Source organism: Dermacentor variabilis, chromosome 7, assembly GCF_050947875.1.
Source record: "Dermacentor variabilis isolate Ectoservices chromosome 7, ASM5094787v1, whole genome shotgun sequence".
NCBI classification, from domain to species: Eukaryota; Metazoa; Arthropoda; class Arachnida; order Ixodida; family Ixodidae; genus Dermacentor; species Dermacentor variabilis.
In genome coordinates, this window is record NC_134574.1 from 149,899,434 (window position 1) to 149,921,420 (window position 21,987).

General features: G+C 47.4%; 1 protein-coding gene across 1 annotated transcript; it reads left to right on the forward strand.

The window, feature by feature from the left end:
- The first annotated feature begins 1,999 nt into the window (after positions 1-1,999).
- Positions 2,000-9,589, forward strand: LOC142588157 (fatty acid CoA ligase Acsl3-like). Its single transcript, XM_075699657.1, has 2 exons — positions 2,000-3,923; positions 7,923-9,589. Exons 1-2 carry the CDS (start codon positions 3,207-3,209, stop codon positions 9,363-9,365), a joined length of 2,160 nt encoding a protein of 719 aa, XP_075555772.1. The 5' UTR covers positions 2,000-3,206; the 3' UTR covers positions 9,366-9,589.
- Positions 9,590-21,987: the final 12,398 nt, after the last annotated feature.

Consider the following 21,987-nt stretch of genomic DNA (forward strand, 5'->3'; position numbering starts at 1 on the left):
CTACTATGGAAAAAGTTGTGTTTAGCCTGCATGGAATTGAAGCTAGTTTTAAGGCATTATATCCTACAAAAGACAGGGCTCCAGAAGAAATACCGAATGCTTTGTTATCACCATGTGCGCGCTCAGTTTCAAAATATTCATATCTGCTCTTTACAAAATCGGTCGAGCAGGGCATCATGCCCTCTGATTCGAAAAGGGCTAGTACCGGCGTACAAATCTGGACCACGAAATTAAGTATTCAGTTGTCGTACAGTGTCGTTAATTAGCACAGTGTGCAAAGTGCTGGAACATGCTTTTCTCTGTAACATAATTAGCCATTTGAATGGGAGTCTCCTGCTAAAAAATTACCAGCTTGGATTCAGCAGTGGATTTTCCTGTGTCACGCAACTCACAGAGTGAACTCATGACCTGACAAGTTCACTGGAAGCTTTTGATGTTGTGCAGCATGATTTCTTAATGGGAAAGTTGTCATAGTATCGTATTGGCACTGCAGTAAATAACTGGGGGGAAAAGTATGTGCAGCTTAGACGTTTGAGGGTTGTTATAACAGGGGAGAAATCGGGTGGCGCTGACGTGACGTCAGGAGTACCACAAGGGTCGGTGCTTGGCCCACTGCTCTTTTTGGTTTTTGTGAACGACATGGTTGATAATGTTAAATCTTCTCTGCGCATGTTCGCAGAGGACTGCGTAATGTATAGGGTTATTCATAATGTAAATGACGGTGCAACATTACAAGGTGATATTGACAGGACCCCACAGTGGTGTTCAATATGGCATATGAACCTTAGAGTAAAAAAAACAGTGAACATGTGTTTATCTAAGAAGAAAAAGAAACAGTTTCCGTCTAGCTATAATAATAATGGTGTGTTGACTGTGCCAGATTTAAATATTTGGTAATGTATTTCATGACTAACTTATCGTGAACATGTCGCCTTCACTACATTACTGCCAAAGTGCCTCGGGTTCTAGGTTTAATGGAAAAAAAAAGCAAAACAGTTTGCAGTCAGAGCGAAGGCTCTACAATTATTTTTCCAGTGTCTGATCTTGACTATGTCAGCACTGTTTGGGATCCTTGGACACGAAAGAACATAGACAAACTGGAAAGAGTACAGAGTAAGGCTGTGCGATTTGTATCAAAATTTACGCACGAAAGTTTAGTGTAACAGAGGCTAAAAAGAAAATTGGGTGGGACATGCTGCAAAAACGAAGTTTAATTCATAGATAAAACGGTTCCATGATGTTTTTCATTCACGAACAGGTATAGGTAACATGAACTCTTTTCATATGCCCGACTGCGTGTCTATGAGAGTTGATCGCCAACTCATAGTGAAATGAACTTTATGTAGAATTAACGTGTTTAATAAGTTATTTACCCCAAAAGCACTCGAGACTAGAATCGGTTACAAAGTGATATCGTGAAAATAACTTCAAATGATCGTAGAGCCGCTTCATGATGTAATAGTGCAGACATGACCATGCTGTGGTGTTTTATCATATGTTTCTTGTACTAGGTATGTATCTTTTTTATGTAATCCCCCCTCCACTGCAATGCATATCGGAGGCACTGTGCATACTTTCGTAAATAAATTAATTAAACTTCGATTATTTGTTGTTACATCATCTCGTCTTCCCTGCGTTCTTCCCTGCCGGACCTGCTCCGATGGTCAACCTGGTTCTAACTACAAGCTGACGCTGTTGAAGATTACAAAACCCCGTCCCCGTAACACCGCGTTTGTTCGCGCATTAATGATATGCATGAGCCCTGTAATATGGGTCAACGAACAAATCGCGCATTACTGAAGAAGTTAGAAAATTTTGCGGTACATGATGATCCCGCGCGGTTCACGCTGCCAGAATTGAAGTTTGTAATGAGCAGCATTGAAGCGCGAAAGAAAGACGGGTGGGGGGGGGGGGGGGGGGAGCGAAGAAGGCATATAGGAACGATTGATTTTCCACGTCTGTCCTGGTCGCCCTCGTCTTCAGTTCGCGCTTCAACTCTGCTGTTTATGTAATGCCACCTAGCCTGGTCCCAAGCATTGAAGAACGAGGTGGTTCACGATGGTGAAGCCTTTGTGCGGGACGGCTGAGACTTTGTCAATCGCTGGACACAAAATTGTCCGCTGCCGGTGACGTAAACTGATCGATAAATAAGATAGAGGTACGGACTGTGCTCTTCTTTTGCTTTTGTTTTGTTCCAAAAGAAGAGCAGCCAAGCCTACGAAGAAAGAGCGAAAAAAAAAAACGCGACCGGCCCCAGAACCTAACTGTAGTACCGAGCGCGAGTAGCATGTTCGTCTCTTGGCAGCCAGTCAAAGCAAACAGAACGCAATGGGCTGATGCGTTAACCCACCAGGTCGTCATCCGACACACTCGTCACGCGAGGCGTATTTTTAGGTGAGACAAAGAGGCAAGAGCTTTCGAGTGCGGCCGAGATTAGAGCTCCGCTCTCATTGTTTTTTCTCTGTCCAATCAGCGAAAAGCATCGCTACGTTACGTCACTGCTGTTGGCGCCGCGAGGGCCAACTCTTGCCGGTAGGAAGGCAAACAAGACGACGACCCGGATGTCGCTCGTACATGTGTCCCAGCCTAAGAAGGACCGGCTGCCAGATTCGAGGGGCGGGCGTGCTGCGAAAACTGAACTGATCGAACCGTGCCCTCCCCGAACGTCCACTCGACACTGGGAGTTGTTGCGAAACCGGATCCCTTCCGATTGTGCCGGATAGTGTATGCCACGGATGTTCAGAAGACGAAGAGTTATCTAGGGGTCGCTTTGGTTCCAAGGGCTTAGCGCTTCGTCGAGGCATCCTGTCTGATGCAGCGTCGTAGAATCCTCCAGTAAGGATCACTTGAAGTGTAACACTTCGAGTTCCCTTTCGTTCATTCGAAAAGACACCAGCATAGCCATTTACGAAACAATCGCCACCGTTGCTACTGACCGTCAAGGACTTGGAAGCTCATCGTGTCAAAGTTCTTTTGTTTCTCAGAACTACACTTTCGGACGCCACCTCTTCCCAACAAAGCCAGCAAAGCAGGATCTGTCGTTTGTCGAGTAGTTCGATTCGGCAGCGCCGAGGCTTTCCTTCTGTTTAGTGCCAGATTACGTTTCAGAGGGAAGTTCATTTTCTGACGCCTGCTCTGGCATCCGCTTCAATCCTCCCCTTCATCGTGTGCTACTCCCCCAAAACCGCAGTCCATACCCTGCAGCCATGTTCCCCTTCGCGATCGAAATCCTCCTGTGTATCGTCAAGGTCCTGGGCACCATCTATGACGTCGTCACGCTCCCGCTGTACACCGTGCTCCAGCAGCCTTGGGTGTACTGGAAGCGGAAGCGGATGTGCTTCGCCAAGCCCGTAATCGAAGGAGACCCGTCGTCCCCCTACCGTCTCCTGGACAACTCGGAGGTAAAGAACCTTAAGGGAGTCCAGACTCTGGACGAAGTCGCGCGCAGGGCCATCCGGTCTCACGCCAAGCGGCCAGCGCTGGGCACGAGACGCGTGCTGGGGCGAAGAGACGAGACGCAGCCCGACGGCAAAGTGTTCAAGAAGCTCGTGCTCGGAGAGTACGAGTGGCTGACGTACGAAGAGGTGGATCGAAAAGTCGACCAGACCGCTCGTGGTCTTCTGTCCATCGGCGCGCGGCCGCGACAGTTCGTGGCCATCCTGGCGGAGACGCGGGCCGAGTGGATGCTGACGGCGCAGGCGTGCTTCCGCACCAACATCCCGCTGGTGACGCTGTACGCGACGCTGAGCAACGACGACATAGTGAGTGCCGTCAACGTGACCGAGGTGACGCACCTGGTCACCTCGTCGGACCTCCTGACACGAGTGGTCAGCGTCGTGGCCAAGATGCCGTCGCTGACTCACATCGTGTGCATGGAGAGCCCCAATGCCAAGCCGCCAGCTCCCTTTGCTAAGGGACCACAGGTGAGTGCCTATCAGTCAAAGAAAATCAAATCTTATTTTTCCGCTACAGAAGGTCGCTACAGTCGGTCGCTACAGAAGCGGGAATTTCTGCAGAAATAACGCAACAATTCCACTCCAAGGCGCTGAGAATTTAAATATACATTTCGCGCTTCGTCAGTGAGCCGAGCGGCGCTCCGAAGACGTTATCGCCGAGATCAGGTCAAAAGCGTGGCAGTTTGGGCGAATGTTTATGTCGTGACTTTTTTAGGCTTGTAGCGCAGCTCAGAACGAGCAAAAAGGAAAGTGGAAGGGGTAATGAAAAGGAACGGAGAACAGGGTGAGCGCTAACTTCTAAGTGACGGTTTATTTCGTGAATCCGAAGGCTACTCATACACTCAGCAAACCATGTGACATGAAGAGACAACAACACAAAACCAAGCAGCAAAAGCAAAAGTAACCATGTGAAAAAACATATTCAGACTGCATGTGGCGGTGGTCCGAGATACGCCAATTCATTGCTTGATAACGATAATGAAGGTGGGCTTACACATGCATGGCCAAAACCTATGAAAGCTTTTGATTCAATCATTTCCCTTGTAAGCTGATTATGACTACGACCTAGAATGACGCGTTCTTCTAAAACTGGTTCGCAACCACACGTTTTGCAGTGCTGCGTAAGAAACCCCCCAGCTGTAATACAATTCTTAGCATTGTAACAACGTTCGCGCAGCCTATCATTCAGTCATCGGCCAGTCTGACCGACGTAATGTGTTGCGCAATTGAGTGGAAAACAATAAACAACACAATGTGTGCAATTGACAAACTTCTTTTTATGATTCTTATCACAGCTAGGAGGAGCCTCCTTATTCGGATTAGTGAGCTTGCAAATCCTCATAAGCTTGTTAGGCACAGAAAACATCACACGAATATTCGTTCGCTTGGCGATTTTCTTCAGATTATATGAGACGGTGTGGATATACAGGATAATGCTTGTCCTACCCCGCGTAGTTGTAGGATTATCTTCATGTCGGTGGTCTTTCCTAAACTCTCTTAGAGACCGTTCAGCTACTGACACTTGTGAGGACAGGGAAAAACCAGCCTGCAAAAGCCGTTCGCACTGAGGAGCGAAGCTAGAAAAAACGGTATGCCGGCACGATTTTTGCAAAGCATTGTTTAGGCAAAGCTTAGCAATGCTTCTCTTGACCAACGTGGAATGAGCCGAATGAAACGGAAGAAGTGGTTTGTTGGCACGAGGTTCATATTACCAACACGTGTGAATATCGGAGCAGTTATCGGATCAGGTATCAAAGATCAGATATAAGATAACGGATCAGTTGGAAGTTAGCGCTCACCCGGTTCTCCCTTCCTTTTCATTACCCCTTCCACTTTCCTTTTTTGCTCGTTCTGAGCTGCGCTACAAGCCTAAAAAACGCCCAAATCGGGGATGGCGGTGAACGTTGGAGGAATCGGAAACGAAGAGAATCGAGCGAAAGGAATCCGTATACTTCACTTGGCACCGAGTTCATTTAGAATGATGGAAATCCGATCACGCTAGTAGGGCATTCATGATACCCTTCACAAAAGTTCGCAAGGAAATTCAATAGTTTTTCTAAAGAGTGGCTATTGAAGGCTGCGTAGGCTTCATAAAAATTGCATAGGATGTCAGCCATATTTTTTTGGAAGAGTAACGAAAAGGCAGTAGTGCAAAATACGAACACAAGAAGACCGAGGACAATAGAAATGCCGACAATCGACTGATAGGTGGTAAAACAGTGCGAGAAATGAAGGGAGACACAACACATATATGCGCATGCCCGTTGGAAGACAGCACATACAACCCGGCAGTCATGGGCACACGTGGGCACCCACGACGCGTCGTTACGGTTTTAGGCATGGTAATTTTTCCTTATACTTGAGGGCTGACTTACGCATTTGCCACAACAATACTTAAGGTATGCGCGTCTTTATGTCTTTGTGCCTGTGTTTTGTGCACTTTTAAAGAAAGTTTGCACCACCCGCCGTCGTTGCTTAGGCGCTATGGTGTTGGGCTGCTAAGCACGAGGTCACGGGTTCGAAACCCGGCCACGCCAGCCGCATTTCGATGGGGGCGAAAACACCCGTGGTACTTAGATTTAGGTGCGCGTTAAAAAACCTCTGGTGATCTAAATTTCCAGAGTCCCATACTACGGCATACCTTATAATCAGAAAGTGTTTTTGGCACCTAAGACCCCCATATATTTTTTTTAAGTTTGCACCGTTTGGGGTTTATTTTGTCCCACAACGATAATCCTTCACTATCTTGCCCACATTACCTTACTTTAACGCTGCGCACCCGGTCTGGAATGCGCGTTATCAGCCAGACAGAGCATACTCGACAGAGAAGTAGCGAGCGCAGAGTTTGCCAGAAAGCAAACGCAAGCCAGACAGATGACGACTATTCGTTGTGGGAGAAGATAAGCATGAAAGAGTGGAAACGTTTTTTAAGAGTGTATACGGCTGCCTTTTCCATACCGCGAATGTGTGTATCACGTGTGGACTCGGGGATAAAATCATTCTCGTTGCGAAACTCTTGAAGTTAGGGGAGTTACAGGAATTCCACCCATCTAGCTTTCTTTATTAGATAGTTTTGGGTTGGAGGACAGAAGCGGACTGAAGCGGGCACAAGAAGAACTGGGGGCCATGGTACTGCGCATGCGAAGACACCTACGTCTGGGTGTGCGCTGCACTCTACCGCCTGCGTCCCCTAACCTTAACCTCTCTATTAAATGCAGTCCAACTTTCCGGATTCCTTCTGAATTTTTCATGAAGGTTGACTTCGCAGTAACTTAAGGTACTGCGGTTTCTCGAAGTCACCCTTGATGCAGATGTCTGAATAGCTCTGATATGCTGGGCTTACTGTAAACTGGTTGGTGTTTGTGTAATTAGTCACAATTTACATCACATTTGCATACGTTGAGGAAAACATTTCAGGTTGCTAACCGCGCTATATTCTTTTTTTTTATTTCTTTAACTCTTTTATGGGCCAGCACTTCCAAAGGAACTGCTTGTAGGAGGCTACATAAACTGCGCCATTCCACTTCTTAAGCTCTAAGACGCAGATAGAAGGCACTGCCCTGGCACTCCCCCCCCCCCCCCTCTTCCCCGGATACGCCGACTGATAGTGCTGAACGTGCAGCGAGCTCTCCTCAACTGACTTTAAGCCGTGCTTCTAAATCTTCGAAAGTCTGGGAGTTGAGCGAGTCGCTGTTAACTTTTGCGGACCCTGTCATATAGTTTTACATTTTTACCCCACTTCCCCTTATACACAACTGCCGAAGTATAATTTGAATTCGCCCGAATTCTGCAAGTGTATATTTTACCGGCACTGACATGCTTGACATGGGACTCTGGATAACCGAGGTTTATGCTTCAAACATTGCGACTTGAAAGGTGAAGTGTTAGCGTGGAAATGTCGAGCAAGCAGCTTATCGTGCTTAAAATTCCGTGTGTTCTTTTCGCTGCTTTCCCATCCATTGGCATCGATTCCCATACTCTACACCACTGGGTTATCTATCTGCTCTCGGCATCGCATGACCCGCCTAGCGCAACTTCGTGTCGGCCACCCCCGTTCGCTTTCAAGTGCACACCGCCGTTTTTCATGTCTCTTAACGTTACACCGATCATATTTCGTACCATCGCTTGGTAACCGTTGCTTGTAAGCGTTAGCCTCCTCTCAAGCGTAGTATTGCTTTGTTAGGTGTCGTGCTGTGAACGGCTGTGATCGTGTGCGGAGACCTATGTCTATGTCCACCTTATTTTTCATTCTCTCCCCCTTCCGTAGCCCAGTGTAATGCAGCAAACCGGATCTTCAATTTTAATTAACCTGCTCTGTTTTTGTTTCTTTCTTGTCTCTCTCTCCCTCTTTCTCCCCCTCCTTTAATTATATAACCACAGTGTTCATGCTTAACTGATCATCAGATGCCTTTCTTGTTCACGGTATGACTTGTCTCTTTCGCTGAAATTTCTCGCACTTTCTCGTAGGTCATCCCATTCTCAAGCCTGGAAGAAAAGGGTGCCGACCGCGAACTCGAGGAGTGCTCGCCCTCGCCGGACGACGTCGCGATCGTCATGTTCACCAGCGGCTCGTCGGGAATGCCAAAAGGCGTCATGGTGTCGCACAGAAACCTCGTCTCGGCCTTGAATGGCTTTGCCGTCATGTGCGACCAATTTGGGGCGTACACTAGTGACGATGCCTATCTCGCCTACCTGCCCCTGGCTCACATGCTCGAGCTGGTGACCGAGACGCTTCTCTTCGGCGCCGGAGCGCGCATTGGCTACTCGTCCCCGCTGACCATCACCGACAACTCCACCGCCGTGGCCAAAGGCTGCCGAGGAGACGTGACCCTTCTGCAGCCTACTCTCATGGTCTGCGTGCCTCTCATAGTAGACCGTCTACGCAAGGGCGTCAACGAGGTGGCCGCGTCGAAGGGACCCGTCTTCAAGGCCCTGTTCGACTACGCCGTCCAGTATAAGAACTTCTGGCTCGACCTCGGGTTCGACACGCCGCTCCTCAACCAGCTAGTTTTCAAGCACGTGCGCCTCTTGTTGGGTCCCAACCTGAAGGTCCTCGCATGCGGCTCGGCACCCCTATCAAGCTACACGCGACGGTTTGTGAGGGCCTGCATGGGCTGTCGTGTCATCGAGGGCTACGGTATAACTGAAACCAGCGGCGGGGGGAGCTTCATGAACGCCGACGACGCCAGCGCGGACCGCGTGGGTGCGCCACTTCCCGGCTGCTACATCAAGCTGGTCGACTGGGACGAAGGAAACTACCGGACGACGGACAAGCCTAACCCTCGCGGCGAGATCGTCGTCGGTGGCCCGTGCGTCGCCAAGGGCTACTTCAAGAACGACGAGCTCACGAAGGAGTTCTTCACGGAGGAAGGCGGCATCCGCTGGTTCTACTCGGGCGACATAGGCGAGATCTTTCCCGACGGCACGCTCAAGATCGTGGATCGAAAGAAGGACCTGGTCAAGCTGCAGTTCGGCGAGTACATCTCGCTGGGCCGCGTCGAGTCGGTGCTCAAGACGTGCCCGCTCGTCGACAACATGTGCGTGTACGGTAACTCACTGCGCACGTATCTCGTGGCCCTCGTGGCTCCCAATTACAAGCATCTCCAACGCATCGCTCGAGAGTTAGGCAGGGGCGACGACCTGTCTGACGCCTCGCTGAGAGAACTCTGTGAGGACAAGGAGGTGGCGAAGGCCGCCGAGGAGGAGATCCTGGCGTATGCGCGGTCCAGCGATCTCATGAAGACCGAGGTTCCGGCAAGGGTGAAACTGTGCGCCGAAGAATGGACGCCGGACTCGGGCCTTGTGACGGCCACGTATAAGATTCGCAGGAAGCCCTTGCAAACCTTTTACCAGCGGGACATCGACGCAATGTACGGGCCATCGGAGGAGAGCAAACTGCGTCGTGCGTGAGATTGTTCGCGCATGTACAACCGATTCAGAGGACCACGTGGGAGGCGTGTGCGGCGTGCAAAAGCTGAAAACGGACAGAAAACAGCAGATACCAGGCACGTTCTCATCGTCACATAAACAGTAGTACAAGGGTTAACGCGTACTTTCCAGGAGATGTATAACATTACCTTACTTTCTTTGTAAAATAGAAAATGTGGACAGAATAAACTGTCACAGCCACTGGAGTTGGTGCATCGAGATATCATCTTGTGTGTATGTGTGTGCGTGCGCGTGTGTTTGTGTGTGTGATATAGTTAGGGAAGCATGCGTCGATGTGGAGCGATCATTATACAGAATCTTGATAAGCCTGGCCCCTTCGCGCTCCTCTATTATCTTTCTCACGGTATATGGGCACCAGAAACCGCCACAAGCTACACTTTTCTGTTTTTCCACAACAAACAGATAATGCTAATCTTGACAGGTTCCAGTTTAGAGGCGATAAGATGTATTCAAACAGCAGCCCTTGGTGCACGGCGATATCGACTCCGCCAAGTGTGTACTTTGAACGGCAGCGCGCAGTCGAGCGCGCCGTGTCACGAAAGGGAACTGCAGACGGATCGTACCTTTGTGCGCGCCGTGTTCTCGCCGCCCTTGCGTTGAAGCGGTAGACCGTACGAAGGTCACTTCCCTCGCTGCTGCTGCCGCGCTTGGTCACACCAGCCTTTTGACAGCAAGTGTCCGCGCTCATCGAGTGTGACGTGTTCATGCCTGTTTGCGCGTGCTGACACCATGCTTGTTAATTCACTTATGGCATCTTCAGCTGGCCGTTTCGGTGCGCTCTATACCGGTCTCGCGAGCGGCGTGGTCTTTGGCCGCTTGAAAGAGGGTGCGCGCCTTGCGTTCGGCTGGTCCTTTTCCATCGCTCTCCTCCACCTTCGAGCGCTCTGAGTCGCTCCGAGTCCTAACGTCGGAGCAGTCGTCGAGATTGAAGCGTTTCCCGCAGCGTGTTCACAGCACAGCGTCGTCTTTGTTGACGACTGTCCGCCGTAACCTAGGCAACCTGGGCCACTCTGTACTGGCGTCTCGACGAACTGCCGGTTTGGATAGGTGAAACATCGGACGTTTGGCACTAATCCCGTGGTTTTTCATCTGCCATTTCCTCCTCCGAGAGCGATTCACACCTTCGGCTTACGCACTTGTCCTCTACCTCCGAGTTCGTGGAACGCCGCATCTGCCCGCTTCTGCTTCGCAGGATGGAGGCTACGAAGATACCATCAGTAAGCGATTGTTTCCATGCTTATACGGCCGATAAAACTACTATCCTTACTTCGCATGGCTGTCTACTAATTTCCTAGTCCAATCGATGCTTCACCTTTCGGGCGAAACTGCGACTTTTTTCTTGGGTGCCCGCCTAGAAGCGCATTTTTTTTAAAGCACACTCCTTTGAATACGGAAATCGGAGTAGGCCTCGAGCTGAAGCTTCCTCGAGGAAGCGCCATCTCTCGGCCGACTCCGACGTTCTTATTCGAATAAACGTAAAACGCAGAAATGCTTGCCTGAGGCAACTGCGCCGGCCCTATTTTGGTGAAAGTCTGTATTTAAGAGAGAAAATAAAATTCTAACAACTCTATGAACCAGAGTTTTGATTTAATACCTCGAAAATTTTCACAAATATTGCTCGAAGCTTGGAAGGTTTAAAAGATATATATAGGAGCACTAAATTGACAAACCATGACTCTGCATCAAAAACGCGTATACCGCAAATCTGTAAGCTTTAAGTTTTTTAGAGAACACTGTACCTGTGCAAACTGATTTGTAATAAGCCCGCACATATGAAATAGATCAAACAAGCATCATGTCTCCATTTCTAATTTCTTTTTTTCTTCCCCTCTATCTCCCCTGGCTCCCTGCGATGTTCTCCGACTTCTCTTTCGGCAGGCTTCACTCCCCCCGCCTTCTTTCTTCATCCCTCCTTGGATGAAATACACATTCGCTATAGAAGCCTATTGTTCATTTTCGTTCGCGCCTATGTACCAGACAGTTTTAAAGTTGCTCTTGCTGACTTGCGATTTTCACGAGAAGTTACCGTCCTTTATAGATAGAGCCAGTGATTGATAGTCCCTTTCTCGCGAGAACCAAGTCTCCTACCTCCAGCGCTGGTAACGTTGTGTTTTGCTTCTTATAAGTTTCTTTTTATTATTTCACTGTAGTCCGCTTGGTTGTCTTCTGTCTTTGTTTCTGTTAGCTGCACCATCTTGTCGGCTCTCAAGGATATATCACAGAGAAAATAAGTTGGTTTTACAGTTACAACAAAGAGGGGTGTACATCCTAGACCAGTTGTGCGTGATCGGTTATGAAGAGATACCGCTGCTTCAAGGCAAGTTCCGTCCTCCCGGGAAACTTGGGTATACATGCTGACGTATTGCTTCAGATCCCGAATAGTTCGTTCCGCCAATCCATTAGCTGTTGAATAATATGGGGCAGTGAATCTCAGTATTACCCCATGTCGTTGTGACCGCTCCTGCAGTTTATGGCTTCGAAAGGCTGGACCATTATCGGATACCAAAGCTTTCACGTTGTCAAACATTTGGGATTGACCAATGAAATCACGCTGTTGGTATCCTCTCTTCCTGGCTTCGCTTCTACCACCCTTGTGCACTCGTCCACGTACACAAGGAACGCTTACGTTTTCTTCACACCTTCTGACTTCTTACGGAGCTCGGCGAAGTCTAAGTGCGCAACTTCAAATGGTGTCCCTGAATGTTTCGGCAATATCATTTGTTGGGTTGGCTGTTTGAATTTCACCTTATTCAGTTGAAATTCGTGACATGATCGTACATATATCTTCGCGTCTCGTTTCATGTGAGGCCATGTAAATCGTTTCGTTAACTTCATGTAGGTTCTCCAAAACCGATCACGTCTATCTGAATAAGAGCTATTATGATAGAAATCCAAGATTTTTGACACAAGGGTGGGAGGCACTGCCACTTTCCCCGTCGCTGTGGGTTGGAATGTTTTAGTTCCCACAGTTTCACAGCGTTTATTGCTTCTTGGTGAACTGAAACAGGCATGACCGCCAACCTCGGCGTAGGATTGGCGTCTTTCATTGAAGCTCCCGGGCGATGAATGACTTCAAAGTCAAACTGCTAAAGCTCGTTCACCCAGCATGCGACTTTTCCTTTTAGTTCCGCCTGTTTCAAAATGTGTGTTAGTGCTTCATGATCAGTATAGAGATTGAATTATGTTCCTTCTAGGTAGGAGCGGAAGTACCTAATGGCCTTTAGGACAGCGAGAGCTTCTTCATCAGTTATGCAGTTTACTTCCGTCTTGGTGAAAGTGTGACTGTACTAACCCACCACAAGAAGCTGTTGGTTTGTTGCCCTGGTGGAGTCTCGTTGATACAGAACCGCTTCCGTTCCATAATGTGACGCATCTGTATTTAGTTCAGATATGGAAGGAAAAAGTCGGGGAGGCAAACCTCAGGGTCGGAAGAAATTATCTGCACCAGTTCTTCGTACGCGCAATCGCATTCTTCTGTCCGTCGAAACGGTACATCTTTTTACGTCAGCCTTGTTAAGCACCATGTATTCTTAACATAGTCTCGAATAAATGCTCTGAAATTGCCGGCTAGTCCCAAAAACACGCGAAGTGAATGGACGTCAGATGGCTTCAAAAGCTTAGCGATGCTCGTCACGGACTCTTCTTTGGTATTCTTAGTGGTACCATCTATTACTCCACCCAAACAAGTGACTTTTTTGTGAATAACTCGCTTTTCTTGAAGTTCACCTTCAGCATGGCTTTGGACAAGGCAGTGAGAACGCGCGCACGGTGTTCTTCATGTTGCTGCTCACTCTTAGAGTATACGATGATATCAGCTACACATACATTACAGAGGCGACCAATAAAAGGGTTCAGAACTGTATACATCATCTTCTGAAAGCAACTGGGCGAGTTTTTCCAACCAAACGGAAGACGATTGTACTCGTAAATGTCGAATGCGGTCACAAATGCGGTGTATTGCCTGGTCTCTTCTTGAAGTGGCATTTGTCGGAAGTCTTAGCACTCAGCTATCCTGGAAAACCAGGTACAACCGCCCGTTTTGTCAATGGTGCTGTCTATTCGAGGAATTGGAAATGGGATCAGATGCATATGGTTGTTGATCGCTGTGTAGTCAGTGCACAGTTTGAGGCTACCGTCTTCTCTTGGGACGATTGTGACTGGCGATGCAAACGGCGATACAGATGTACGGATATATATATCAAAACTTTTATTTAAAAGGAAAAAACGGATGATATCAGCATCTAATATCTTTTAAAGCTGCTCTTTTAGCCATTTCTTGTTTTCTCTCGATAGGTTGTATGACTTTTTCAGGACTATAGTAGTGTCATGTAATTTAAAGGGGACTTAAAACTTGGTGGTACCAGGAGGATATCCTCCCAAGCAGAACAATTCTGGGTAGAGTTTCTGAATGCTGTCTCCACTATTGGGGCCTGCGAATTCGGTTTGCAGCTGTCGTAGGTTTGGAATTATCTTCATCGGGGCTTACAGACACAGTGTCGTCCCAACGAATGCTTAGCCTCAACGATTTCACGTCCGGGCGAGAGAGAAGTAAGTCGTATTCGACACCTTCTATCACCAAGGCCAGAACTTCCGCGTACTGCGAGTGATATTCTAGCCTTAAGACTATCCATACGCAGCGCTCCTTGTCATGACTGTCATAACTTCGCGCAAGGACTGATCTGCCTACGAATATGCTTTCTTCATTTGCTGTGCTTTTCATGAGTATCAATGTTGAAGCTCCACGGTTGACAAGAGCTCGCAAGGTTGTGTCCGTTCACTTCAAGTTGTATGCGAAGTAAACTTGAAGAAATCAGATGATCTCGTTTCGTTCCGGTTGAACATACTGAGGCTTTGGTGTCAACTGTTTTTGTTTGAACGGTGTCGATCACTGCAATGCGTTACCGGGTCCTGAGTCGGTCGCACGAAGTCTAATATTTGCACTATCTTTGGGTTGTGGCGACCTTACAGCCGAGTTGCTGGACTAGGAATCTTACTGTCCGTGAATATCTGGTCGCATTTTGCGGCTCCGCTCAGACGAATAATGAGGAAATACTTGTAGCAGCTCTAGTAGTGCCTCGAGAGTTACCGGTCCTTTTATTTGTACATGCCGTTGCAAATCTCTTGGGAGACCGTGAATTACAAGCGCTAATACTGAGCTTGATAAAAAAATACAGTTCAGCAAATCGAAGCAGCCGCTGCTTCTCAAGAAAGTAGTCAAGCGGGGAACCACACCTAAAATGGTAAAACAGCGCCTGGTCACATCGTTGTACGTTACTTCTTCGAAACGATGACAAAAAGCTTTCTTTCCACATGCACAAAGGCTTGCAAACAAGCTCGAAGAAGCGCAACTCATGCCGCTTTCTCGCTACACCACTGAGAAATTGCCGCATGTTTAAGACCTGGTTTTTGTCCGACAGCCACCCGTTGTGCTTCGCTGCTGCCTCATAAAATGTGAGCCATTTTTCTAGGTTATCAGAAGACCCGACAAAAATTACTGGCGGTAAAATTTCAACTGGATGGTTTCTCTTGTGGCGTAAAGCAGACAGGAAAGCTTCCGCCATGGAATTGTGTAGCGAAAATTGTTGTTGCATCGCTATGGCCTAAACAATTGTTGTTCTCTTGTCATATGACGCTACACGACCGAATAGTCGTGCGAGTATCAGGTGGGTAAATATGGCTACTGAGATATTCGCCTTCGCCGAAACTAATTGAACAAGCTCTTGGGGCGACTCAGAAGCTCGATCCAGAACAAGATCCAAGAGCTCACGCGTTGTTGTGTCCACAGGGAGGTCAAACGGAGAATCATCCTGGACTTGGTAGTCCTTCAATACCACTCGGTCGACGTACTTCTCCACGAAAAAAAGTGTACCACATCTTCGTTCACTTGTGGGCTGCTCCAAAATATGTACTAAGCCCATACATATCAAACACATCAAACAAGGGTCACGTCGCAATTTCTAAGTTCTTTATTCTTTAGCAGGGAAGAAGTTTGGGCGTGTTGGTGGGATTCATTCAGACCGGGATACATAGCGCAAAAATTACACAGGGACAAGCAGAACACAGGACGAGCGCTATCTATCTATCGCTACCCTCTATCTCCCCTTTCTCTCCCCGATGTTCTCAGACTTCTTCTCTTTCGCCACGCTTCATGATTTATTGCATTACTCGTTTAGAGTCCCTTTAAGGTGAGTCGACGAGTAAATACGTACACTGAAGAAGTTAGAATTTTTTTCTGCTTCGTAACTATTGTGATTGACGTTGCCACAGGGATATGAATAACTGAGGAACCTAACGAGTGGCGTTCAAGAGAGAAATATAAACGGAAATGACCGTGGCAGATACGAACAATTGCGTTTCCATGATTGTCCTGGTCGACCCTGTCTTTCAGCTGTATTCTTTTTGGAATACCGGCTAGCATCTCAAGAGAGAGAGACAAAAGGGAAGGAAAGACAGGGAGGTTAGCCAGTGTAAATACCGGCTGGCTACCCTGTGCTGGGGAAAGGAAGCTGACTGCTCTGATATAGGAATTTAGAGCTTACGTTAAATTGTTAACACGTTTGCGAGGTTCTTGCGAAAATTCTACTCATCACTAGCGTCTCAAGCGGACAAATGTGATATATAAATTTATAGCTTGTGTAATGAAGAAGATACGCCGGTTAGCCCGGCGCACCTCCAGCGTATGAAAGGTAACGAAGAAGTGCCGGTTAGTCAGGCGCATCACCAGCTCTTTACGCATGGGGCCGGTTCTGACTGCTCAAGTAAAACTCTTGCTTGGGCTAGTTGGTTCACGCTTGAAGTAGTAAAGGCAAGGCGCAGAAGACCGGGACTCATGAAGAAGAACACAAACGACAGGACTGTCGTTTGTGCTCTTCTTCTTGAGTCCTGGTCTTCTGCGCCTTGCCTTTACTACTTCAGTATGACTGCTCGCAGGGTTTTGACTACTGCACCGAGTTCGACCTCCCACTCCTTGCGTACCCTGTAAGTAAACACCTTGACATTCGCGACGTGCAGTTAAGTTAAATCGTTAAGTTTACGAGGCCTTTTACGAAAATTCTAGTCAGGCTAGCGTCTCAAGTGCAAAAATGTTATACATAAATTTACAGCTTACGTTAGTGTTTCATCGTGTACGAGGTTTTTGCAAAAGTCCTAATCACGGATATACTTAGAGCGCTATGTATATCAATTTTGTCCGCTTTAAATTTAGTATTAGGTGAACTTCAAAAATTCTTATATTTCTGTTTTGATTGCTTACGTAGCTATTTAAACTATAGATAGGCGAGTTTCTGAAATATTGTAATTTGCAAGAATTTTTCTAAAAAGAGCTCAAAACCTAAGTAAAGAACGTGCTTCCTATACTCACTAGATCTTAACTTTTCCTTTCATAATGCAAGAGGCGTCAAGAAACTATTGGATTGTACTACCCTTCAGAATAATTCATTTGCGAGTCTGCGCATGTGTTGTGTGCTTCCTCTTCCTTGTACCCGTTTTTCTTCGCGCAGTAGTAACTTGAGTGTGTCCTGTAATATGGTTCGACAAACAAATCGCACCCTACCGACGAGGATCGAAAATGTTCCATTACATGATGGGTCCTGCGCAGATGACGTCACAGAGGCAGCTACAGTTGGAGTTCATAATGAGCAGCGTTGAAGCGCGAAAGACGGGGGTCGACCAAGGCATATAAGAACAATTGATTTTTCCTGTCTGTTCTGGTCGACCGCGTGTACAGCTCGCGCTTCAACTCTGCTCGTTATGGAATGCTACTTAGCCTGCTCCCAATGCTGAGTAATTTAAAAGCAGTGAAGAGCGAGGTGGTTCATGACTGTGAAGCCTTTGTGCAGGAAGGTTGAGCCTTTGTCATTCGCTGGACATAATCGTCTGCCGCCGGTGACGCAAAGTGATCTATAAACAATATAGAGGTACTGTCTGTTATATTTTTTTTTTTGCTTTTGTTTTGTTCCAGGTAAGAGGACCCAAGTCTACCGAGAAAGAGAGAGACAGACAGACAAATAACTTTATTGAGGTCCTGAGAAGCGCAGCCCTTAGAGCAGCACCGCGGGCCGCTAGTCACGTGGTGACGGGGAGGCCTAGCCTCACCGCCTCATCGTGGGCTCTCTGCACAGCACGGAGTTGTGGGAGAAGCTCGGAACTCTTGATGGCAGAGCTCCACTCCTCCTCGGTGACTTTATTGGGTCCCCGTAACGAGAGGCACCGCCAGAGCATGTGATCTAAGCTGCTAACCGACGTGCAGTCCTGGCAGGTAGACTCGAAGGCGTCCCGAGCAATAATGCTGAGATAAAGAAAGAGAAAAGCAAAGGAAAGCCAGGGAGATTAAGCAGAGATTATCTCCGATTGGCTACCCTGTACCGGGGGAGGGGCAAAGGGATGCGATAGGTGAGAGAGAGAAAAAGAATTCAAAAAACCACGCACACACACACACACGATGCAGAGCTGTTTCTGTGGGCACTGTCACGCAGTCTGCGAAGGCGTTCCTAGTGTTACGCAATGTCACAGTCCAATTCTACGTCACACAATGTACATTCACAATTTGTCACAAAGTCTCGTGTCTTTTAAGTAATGCAGCATCGCCTTGATAGTGGATCTCACTGTTGTTCGCGTAGGCCACCTTTCAGGGATGTTGTTTTCCGTTATTGGGCGCTTGTCCAATCGGTCTAGGGTGGCTGAAGGTGCTGCTCTTTGCACTTTGAAACGAGGGCACTCATAAAGAAGGTGCGCGATTGTTTAGTTGCACCCGCAGAAGTCGCAAAGTGGGCTCTTGGCCACTCCGATAAGAAAGGACAACGCATTTTGAAAATGCTACTCCAAGTCACAGAGGGACTAGAAGGGTGCAGTTACGTCGTGAAAAGTCGGGCGGAATACGGAGCTGTAAATTAAGGTTCAGGGTATGGAGGCGTGTGCTTTTGAATTCGGATGAATTGCATTGAGCTAATCCTAATTCACGCGAGAGGGCAGAAAGTTTTATTTCGCTGCTTCGGCTCTCGAAAGAGGAATGGCAACGCAGTTGACGCCGTCATGGGCCGATCGGGTAGCTGCGTCCGCTCGATCATTGCCATGTATGCCACAGTTACTTGGCAACCACTGATATATCATGTCCTTCGTCAACTATGTGATGGTGGACTTCTCTGATCCCCGCGACGAGCTGCGCATGTGATCTATGACGCAGTGCTGAGAGTACACTCTGTAGGGCGGCCTTGGAATCACAGCATGTTGACCATGCATGGTGTGGTTCCTCCTGAACGAAATGAAGAGCCGCACGCAGGGATACCAGTGCAGCATCTGTCGTTGATAATACATGTGACGTTTTACAGCGAAGCTGTATACCTCTCCCGTACAAGCAAATTTTCGTGTCGTAAGCAAAAAACTCCCCTTACGTGGGTCGATCCAGGAGATAGTGCAATGTCGGGCCGACCCGCGGCGGAGGCGAAGCAGGCGTTAAGCACTCCCCATACGTGGGCTGATCCTGAAGATAATTCATTCCCGGGAACAACCGCCGCGGAGATTCAGTTCGCCATTAAGGAGCCCACATTCACCGCTCTCTTCACCACCTAATCTTAATCCATAAGAAAGGGAACACCAAAGACCTGAAAAATTATAGACCGATCAGCTAACTGTCCATTGCCTACAAAGTATTTACTAAGGTAATCACAAATAGAATCACGAACACCTTAGACTTCTGTCAACCACAAGACCAGGCAGGATTTCGTAAAGGCTACTCAACAATAGACAATATTCACACTATCAATCAGGTGATAGAGAAATGTGCGGAGTATGACCAACCCTTATATATAGCTTTCATTGATTACGAGAAAGCGTTTGATTCAGTCGAAACCTCAGCAGTCATGGAGGCATTACAGAATCGGGGTGTAGACGAGCCGTATGTAAAAATATTGAAAGATATCTATAGCGGCTCCACAGCCACCGTAGTCCTCCATAAAGAAAGCAACAAAATCCCAATAAAGAAAGGCGTCAAGCACGGAGATACGATCTCTCCAATGCTATTCACAGCGTGTTTACAGGAGGTATTCAGAGACCTGGAATGGGAAGAATTGAGGATAAGAGTTAATGGAGGATACCTTAGTAACTGGCGATTCGCTGCTGATATTGCCTTGCTTAGTAACTCAGGGGACCGATTGCAATGCATGCTCACTGATCTGGAGAGGCAAAGCAAAAGGGTGGGTCTAAAAATTAATCTGCAGAAAACTAATATTTAACAATCTCGAAAGAGAACAGCAGTTTACAATAGGTAGCGAGGCACTGGAAGTGGTAAGGGAATACATATGCTTAGAGGCGGGTAGTGACGGCGGATTCGGGTCATGAGACTGAAATAATGAGAAGAATAAGAATGGACTGGGGTGCGTTTGGCAGGCATTCTCAGATCATGAACAGCAGGTTGCCATTATCCCTAAAAAAAAAAGGTGTACAACAGCTGTGTCTTACCAGTACTCACCTCCGGGGCAGAAACATGAAGGCTTACGAAAAGTGTTCTACTTAAATTTAGGACGACGCAAGGAGCTATGGAAACAATGATAGGTGTAACGTTAAGGGATAAGAAAAGAACAGATTGGATGAGGGAACAAACGCGAGTTAATGACATCTTAGTTGAAATCAAGAAAAAGAAATGGGCATGAGCAGGACATGTAATGAGGAGGGAAGATAACCGATGCTCATTAAGGGTTACGGACTGGATTCCAAGGGACGGGAAGCGTAGCAGGGGGCGGCAGAAAGTTAGGTGGGCGGATGAGATTAAGAAGATTGCAGGGACAACATGGCCACAATTAGCACATGACCGGGGTAGTTCAAGTATGGGAGAGGCCTTTGCCATGCAGCGGGCGTAGTCAGGATGATGATGATTCACCTCTTCTTTGGTCATCCTTCTTCACAGAGTGGAAGGGCATTGAATTCTGCTTACGCAAGATACTGGAGAGCTTATGCAGGCATGTGCCAGAACGATATTTCTCATAAGCGCGACCTTACGTGTTTGTGTTCGTGTTTTGTATACTCTTAAAAACGTTTTCGCCACTTGGGGTTTACCTTGTCTCACAACGATAATCGTCATCTATCTTGCCAACATTTCCTTACCTTAACGCTGCGCACCCGGTCTGGCATGCGCGTTATCAGCCTAACATAGCATTCTCGACAGGAAAGTAGCAAGCGCAGAGTTTACAAGTAAGGATACGCAGGCAAGACAGATGACGATTATCGTTGTGGGACAAAATAAGCTCCAAAGAGTGCAAACCTTCTTAGGAGTGTACGGCTGTCTTTCCATGCCATGGACGTGCATATCACGTGTCGACTCGGAGGTAAAATCAGTCTCATTGGGAAACACTTGAAGTTAGACAAGTTACGCGAATTCCAACCATCTAGCTTGCCTTATTGTATATATGCAGTCCAACATTTCGGAGTTTTGAATTCTTCATAATGGGTGACTTCGTGGTAACTTGAGCTACTGCATGTTGTTAAAGTCACTCTTGATGAAGATGTCGGAATAACTCTGATACGTTGGGCTTACTGTAAACTGGTTGATGCTTGTGTAATTACACACTGGTGGTACTTGTGCTTGTGTAATGTAAATTTACATCGCATGTACATAGGCCGAGGAAAGAAATTCACGTTGCAAACCGCGCTACTTTCTTTTTCAAGTTTATTTAATTTTTTGATGGGCCAGTGCTCCCAAAGGAACAGCTTGTAAGAGGCTACATAAACTGCGCTATTTCACTTCCTAAACTCTACGAGCCCGATCGAAGGCCACTCCCCCGGCCCCCAACTTCCCAGAGATATGCCGGCAGATTGCGCCGAGCTTTCACCGATCGAGCTCCCTTCCCCTTACTGTAAGCGGTACTTCTAAATCTTCAGAAAGAAGCGAGTTGACCGAGCCACTCTTTACTTTTGCGTACTCATACGCGAACCGCCCAGGTATAACACGAGGTTGCCCAAAATCTGTAAATATATATTATAGCTGCACTGACTTTCTTAACCGAGGTTTATGCTTCAAAGAATGCGACTTGAAAGCTGAAGCGTTAGCGTGGAGAGTGTCGAGCAAAGAGCTTAGCGTGCTCGAAATTATTTGTGTTCTCTTCGCTGCGTTTCCCATCCCCTGACATCCATTACTTCGCTATAGACTGTTGGGTTATCTGCTCTAAAAATCGCAACCCCCGCCTAGCACGACTTCCTATCAGCTAGCCCCGTTTCCTCTCTAATGCATCCCGCCGCTTCCTGTCTCTTAACGTTACGTTAATCATATATTATTCCATTGCTCGGTAACCGCTCCTTAGCCTCGTCTCAACCGTAGTGTTGTTTTATGAAGTGTTATCCTAGGTACTATGAACGGCTGTGATCGTGTGCGTATGCTCTTTGTCTATGCCCAAATTATCCTTCATTCTCTCCCACACCCGTAGCCCAGTACAATGCAGCAAACCGGATCTTTTGTTTCAAATAATCGCCATGCTTTTCTGCTTTCTTTCGTCTCTCTCTCTCTTTAATTGTAGAGCGACAGTGTTCGTGCTTAACTGATAGCGCGATGCCTCTCTTGTTCACGGTAGGACTTATCTAATTCGCTTAAATTTCA

Coding starts and splice junctions, on each gene's coding strand:
- LOC142588157 (XM_075699657.1), top strand. CDS start 3,207: ATGTTCCCCTTCGCGATCGAAATCCTCCTGTGTATCGTCAAGGTCCTG. Junction 3,924..7,922: donor CCTTTGCTAAGGGACCACAG/GTGAGTGCCTAT, acceptor ACTTTCTCGTAG/GTCATCCCATTCTCAAGCCT.